We start from the raw sequence: 6,500 nt of genomic DNA on the forward strand, positions 1-6,500 counted from the left end.
ACTAAACAAACTTTTATCAATATCAGGCACATAAAGAACATTTGAAATTATTTTTGTACCTGAATTTGTTTTAATTGAAACAGACCATTTTCCTTTTGCAGGATTACAATCACCATTCCCAATTCTGACTTTCTTATTTTCCATAGGAATGAACTCTTTAAAAAGATTTCTTTCATATGTCATGTGGTTTGTACAACCACTATCAATCATCCAAAAATCAGTTTTTTTGGTTGAAAATTCTTCTTCTTCTTCTTCTTCTTGAGCAATTGTTTCATCTTTTTGAAATTTGCTTCTGCAAATCACAGCTTTATGACCAAGTTGTTTGCAGTTCTTGCACTGTGCATCTGGTCTTTTTCAACATTTATATGGAGGATGTCCATTTTTTTCACAATGCTGACAAGGTGGGTAATTTTTCGAAAAATTACCCTTGCTGTGAGTTTTGTGGCTGGCTACTAATGCTTCTTCAACCATGCCATCTTGCGTCATAAGTTTCCTTTGTTCCTAAGCCTGCAAAGAATTTAACAATTCTGCCAAGGTAATTGTGGACAGATCTTGTGTGTTTTCCAAGGTAGTTATACATGCTGTATCTTTCGGGCACTATGACAAGAACTTTTTCAACAATTCTTGTATATTTGAATTCAGTGCTTAGTAATCTTACCTTGTTGACAATACCAAGCAATCTGTCAGAGTATTCCTTGATTGTTTCTGACTCTTTCATTCTCTGCAATTCAAATTCCCTGATTAAATTTAATCCTTCATTCCTCGTATTCTTTCATCTCGAGCATATTCTTTCTTCAGATAATTCCAAATATCTTTTGGTGATGTAAGAGTCATAATTTTCGTGAAAACAGCTATCGAAACATCAGCAAACAAAGTTATTTTTGCCTTCGACTTAATGGTTTTCTTTTCCTTGTGACTCTTGATCTGGGCCACAGTGGGATTATTTGGCAGGGGATTAATTTCATAATCCTCTTCCACGGCTTCCCAAAGATCAAGAACCTCCAAGTAAGTTTCCATTCTCACAGCCCATAGTTGATAATTCTCGCCATAAAAAATAGGAGTCATTCGTGAAAAACTATTTTCGGAATCCATTTTTCTACTCACAAGTCCCTCAAGAAGAAGGCTCTAGATATCAATTGTTGGCTTTTTTAATAAAGAAATTAAGAAAATAACAGAGAAAGACTTTGAGAGAAAAAATACTGCAGTATTATCAAAGGGAATTATTTTATTAATAATCAGAGACTTGCATTTATAGATATAATTCCTAACTAAAAATAGAAAAATAAGATGCTAACTTATCAGTTTAATTCTAAATAACAAATAAAAAGAAATAACTCCTAAATATAAGTCAAATAGGACTCTAAAAACATAATTTAAAACCCCTAAAAATAGCTAATAACTGTTTTATTTCTGCAATATCCTGAGACATATTCTCAACACTCCTTCTTGGACTATGAATTGTAGATTATAGTCTCGTCTGAAATTGACCTTGTGAACAAATCTGGTAATTCATCCTTTGCCTTACAAATTTACATTATCTTTTAATTATAAACCTAATTAAGTAAAAGCTAATTAAAAAACAAAGAGTCAAAGTCGTCTGAATATTTTTTGATTGATATAGCAAAATATTGTTATAAGAAATAGTAATATAACATAACATGATAATTATTATTTTTTTAAAAACTTTATTATTATAATAAAATATTATTATAAAGGATGACTATTACAGAGGAGTGTATGAAAATTATTTTTCTACATTTTCTTGCAAGGCTTGTGTGCATCTTCTGTTGGATTAAATGAGAAGCTCTTACCTCTCATTTCAACTTGTAAAATCTCTTGCGATTATATTTATGAAACACATTCTAAGGGTGGAGTAGGATATCTAATCATATCATCACAATAATCATAAGTTTTATAATTGACTCTATATTCATCATATAATTTTCTTTGTGAAGAACTCAACCTCCAATATTTTCTTTGGTTCCACCAATAACCTTGTGAATTGCAATTATTAGTATTTGAGTTAATTATTGGGCACCCACCAATTTTGAAATCTTGAAAATAGGCTTTGAAAGGTGCAAAAGACCAATTGGTCTTTGTTAATCCTCCATCTGTTGCCCAACCATCTCCATCCCATATTGTGGCTAGTAATTGCATTGGTTGTTTTGGATATCCAACTCCAATATTTTCATTGTTTTTGAACACCCTAATTGGAATATTGTCCACATAAAACCTGAAAATATTCAAGAAAACAAAATACAAAAAGATTTAATTTATATGCACTGATAATGTAAATACATTTTACACAACTATTACAATTAAGTTGATTGTGTCGGGGCTAACTTATGTGTGTCTTGTGTAATGTTACTGGATATATATGTTCTCCTTCACCAATTAATGATCACCAATATAAATATTGAGTAACTGTGTCTGTCAAGATTTAGGAATATAGCAAGATTGAAATTAACGATAAGAAATAATTAGTGTGTTTGGTATAAAAAAAATATTACTAATAAAAAAAAGGAGGTGGTGTTGATAAGCACTTTTTATTGAAAAAACTAAAATATCCTTAAAGCTATTTATATGGAAAATATAAAAAAAATGAATTTTTATATAAAAAAGGAATGAAAGATGGAAATAGAATAAGATATGATGAAAATTTCTAAAAGATTTAGAAAGAGTACTTCGGGCATTACAAAAGATGCTAAGGATTTAATTATAGAAAACTTGATCAAATCGAAAGTACTTATAAGTTGTAAAGTTACTTAGTTTAAGAATAATTAACCTATGATTAATTTTGGCTTATAAAGCACTTCTAATGTTATCAGATGTGCCAATAAGCCCAAAAGTGTTCATAAGGTAATTTTCACCCGTTTTTATATAAGCTTAGTCAAACATCTTCTAAGATTGATCGACAACACATGTTATAACAACATGGTAAAGAAGATTCAACTCAAATGAACAACATATATAAATCAAGTCTGTTATGGTGGAGTGGTAAGTATTCCTTCATTTTTAACAAAAGATCTCGGGTATGAGTCCTTCTAGGTATGAAGTCACTTTTATTAGGGACAACTTCACCTCTCAATGTGAGATTTTCTGATTCAAATTTGAATTTAATCAAGCCTCAACTTTGAATACCAAACACTAGGTGAAAAATAATTTATTTTTTAAAAAGAAAAACATATATAGTATCACACCTCCTATATATCATTAACAAGTCATGAAAGATAGAACGAATATACTATGTCTCAGCATTGGATCAAGAATATAGGGATTAGAAAAATCAAAATCCGCTAATTCATACCGACGTAAAAACATGCATTATATAACATAAATTGTACATAATTATCTTACACTATTTGATGTTCATTCCACATGATTTTATAATTGTGAAATTCTGCAGTTGGATCAAACCAAAGATGCACCCTTTGTTCTCTATTTCCACCACCATTTACAAACATATTTGTTTGCAAACTATATGGTTTGCCTTCTCTATTGCCCAAAAATTCAAAATCTATTTCATCATTATTGTTTGTATTTGAATGTAGCTGCAAAAAACATATGCAATTAATTCGTAAATATTTAATTTATAACTTGAATTTAACTTTATATACATTGATAACGTAAATTATGTTACACTATCAGCGTATTTTAATATGTCATAGTATGTGCTATGTACACTTATTTATGGACGGTTATTTGTCGGTTGCTTTTAGGGTATGTTTGATAGGAATTAAAAAAATTAATGAAAAATAAATAGTTATCTTACTTATTCTGTGTTTGACAATTAAATAAAAATATTGTTTCAAAAATATTTACACAAAATTAATTGAAGATAATATTATTTTACTTACATAAAAAGCAATAACAACTCCTGCTGAGTCTCTGTTTGGTAGTTTTATTTTCATGTGAACTGAACCATAATTCTCCTTAGATCCAATGCCAGATCCTATAAATAATTCAACAAATTAATTAATACTATATATAATTTACTAAATTAATCAAGTTATAAAAAAAAATCTCCTATATACTATTTGAAACGTGTTCTTTTTAACTGCTTAAACTTGTAAACATTTGGTTGATGCAAGATGTAAGAAAATCCCATTTAGTTAGACAAACACTACCAAAACAAAAGGATTTAGCGTCAAAAAGGATTCTATCACTAAATCAATTTAACGATGAATTAGCAAAAAATTATCGAAAAATTATGTTATCAAGAGGTATTTTAGTAACTAATTTTGTAGCTAATTTCTATAAAAAAAATTTGTAGTGAAATAAATATTGTTGCTACTAGTGCCAAAAACAACAAAATAAATACTTCCTTCGTTTCACTTTAATATTTGACACTATTTCCTTCTTAATGTGTTTCGATAATAATAATGACACATTTCAATATTTTCTTAATGATATGCTTATAGACAAATACATGTTATGACATGTTTCAAGCTATAAGTTTAAAAAATTATTATAATAATCACATAAATATTCTAACACATTTAAAGAAGTGGAGTCAGAATTTCAATTTTGTATGTTCTGAATTTTAAAACTAACTTTTTAAATTTATTTTGTATACATATTTAATGTATTTGCTAATACAAATATAATATTTGAGTAAAAGCTACAAAATTGTTGTATTCGGACTTCAAACTCCGCCCTTGCATATTTTGATATATAAATTTCAAAAGTTTTTTTTTTTCATTCTTAAACTCACATATCCAAACTATGACAAATAAATCGAAACATATGGAGCAACACATAATAACAAAAAAAATACCAGAAGATTGGTCCATTGAAATCTGAAGTTCTCTTCCTTGGTTGAAGGATACAACATGTTGATTCCCAAATATAATATTATAATTGACATCATAGGGTATATCTTTGGCTAAAGCTCCAAGTAGGAAAAGACCAAATAAACATACAAGTTTTATATAAAAATACATATTTTGCAACAATTAAAATAGAAAATAAAATAAAATTATATATGGTTGATGTAAAATATTCATAGTTGTTAAAGGAGAATTCTGGCTGGGTTTATTGAAGATGTTTGAAAAGCTTGTACTAGAGGGATATATATATTGGGTTTTTTTTGGTGGGTGGGGGGAGCTAGGAAAGGGTGTGTTTGGTAATGGAGAATTTTTCTATATTCGATCAATTGGTTATTATTTTTTCAAGAAAAACAATTTCTTTAAAATCAGGGCAATAATTTCCTCAATGTAAACAGGAAAATGATCTTTAGTAGCAATTAATTAACGGCAATAGCTTAATCATCGTTAAATATGTATTTTTAGAGGCAATTAGCACTCTTTGTATATGTTCATAAAGTCTATAGCGACATTGGATCCAAGGACAATTAACTAATGCTGATAAGGTTTTAGCGCTCTTTGTTAATTCAGAAAAAACATTTTCTTCGTACCAAACACACCCGAATACTTCACCCAAAATAAAGAAGAAAAAAATGGTAAAGAAGGAAAATATGGTTTTGTGTTGTGTGGTCGAAACCCTTTCCTTTAAGTCATATATAAATCCTAATTGGGCATATTATTTACATCAATATTGGAAATAAATTTCAAACACATTATGAATAAAGAAAATTGAACCAACTAAATTGATTGATACACAAAATCAATAAATAAATAAATTTTAAATAATGAATGTAAATATTATAGTATAACGTATTGTAGTAATTATAAGTTAGTTATCGTTTTTATTATAGTACATATTAACGTTTGTCATTAAAAAAAAAGTTGATCAATGTTGAATTGATTGTAACTAAAATATGCTATAGGCAAATTTATTTTTATAGTTTATATATAAATTCCTACAAGAACTTTAAATTAATATAATAATAATTTTAAATTAACAATTAGTTATTTATAGACTATGAATTTTCTAATATATATACATATACAATCTCAATAAAAGTTATGTATAGAGATTTCCAAGAATTAGTGCTCTAATCAAAATTCATCATTGTATAATTACTTCTTTTTTTCTTAATTTTTTTATCAAATATAATAATACTTTTTTTATCCTATTCATATTTTATTGTCATGATTCTTCAGTATATAAAACTTAAACTCATGCAAAGATATGACCATGTTTTAAGCCTCCTAAGAATGAAGGCAAGAGAAGTATGAGTTGGTCAACAATCTTTATCACTTCATTAATCACCCACAATTTTACACATCATAATTTGCTCATTTTAGAAATAACTTGAAGAGAAAATGAACATGAAATGGATATTAACTTTTTCTTGAATTGTAGTATCAATAATTAATCTAAATAGCCTCAAATTTAATCATTTATGTTTTAAAAAAATATAATATATATTTCATTTTATAGTGTTTGCACAACTTCTAAGAAAGACATTTAATAGCATTATATGTATTTGCTTTAAAATACTATTTATCTCTCCTTATATGTCTTACTTGCTAGATACTTTAAGGGTAGATTTAGGAGGGGGGGGGGGGGGGAGAATATATTAATTTTTTTTTTTT

General features: G+C 27.7%; 1 protein-coding gene across 1 annotated transcript; it reads right to left on the bottom strand.

The window, feature by feature from the left end:
* Window positions 1–1,847: 1,847 nt before the first annotated feature.
* Window positions 1,848–4,943, bottom strand: LOC102578538 (xyloglucan endotransglucosylase/hydrolase protein 2-like). The gene is made up of 4 exons (XM_006367798.1): window positions 4,778–4,943; window positions 3,858–3,952; window positions 3,358–3,551; window positions 1,848–2,233 (listed from the first exon to the last, which is right to left on the bottom strand). The coding sequence occupies exons 1-4, from the start codon at window positions 4,941–4,943 to the stop codon at window positions 1,849–1,851; spliced, it is 840 nt and encodes a 279-aa protein (XP_006367860.1). The 3' UTR covers window position 1,848.
* Between the last annotated feature and the right edge of the window lie 1,557 nt (window positions 4,944–6,500).

This window comes from Solanum tuberosum, unplaced genomic scaffold, assembly GCF_000226075.1.
Source record: "Solanum tuberosum cultivar DM 1-3 516 R44 unplaced genomic scaffold, SolTub_3.0 scf00966, whole genome shotgun sequence".
Lineage (NCBI taxonomy): Eukaryota > Viridiplantae > Streptophyta > Magnoliopsida > Solanales > Solanaceae > Solanum > Solanum tuberosum.

Coding starts and splice junctions, on each gene's coding strand:
- LOC102578538 (XM_006367798.1), bottom strand. CDS start 4,943: ATGTATTTTTATATAAAACTTGTATGTTTATTTGGTCTTTTCCTACTT. Junction 3,552..3,857: donor GAGTTGTTATTGCTTTTTAT/GTAAGTAAAATA, acceptor TGTTTTTTGCAG/CTACATTCAAATACAAACAA. Junction 2,234..3,357: donor TGGAATGAACATCAAATAGT/GTAAGATAATTA, acceptor GAATATTTTCAG/GTTTTATGTGGACAATATTC.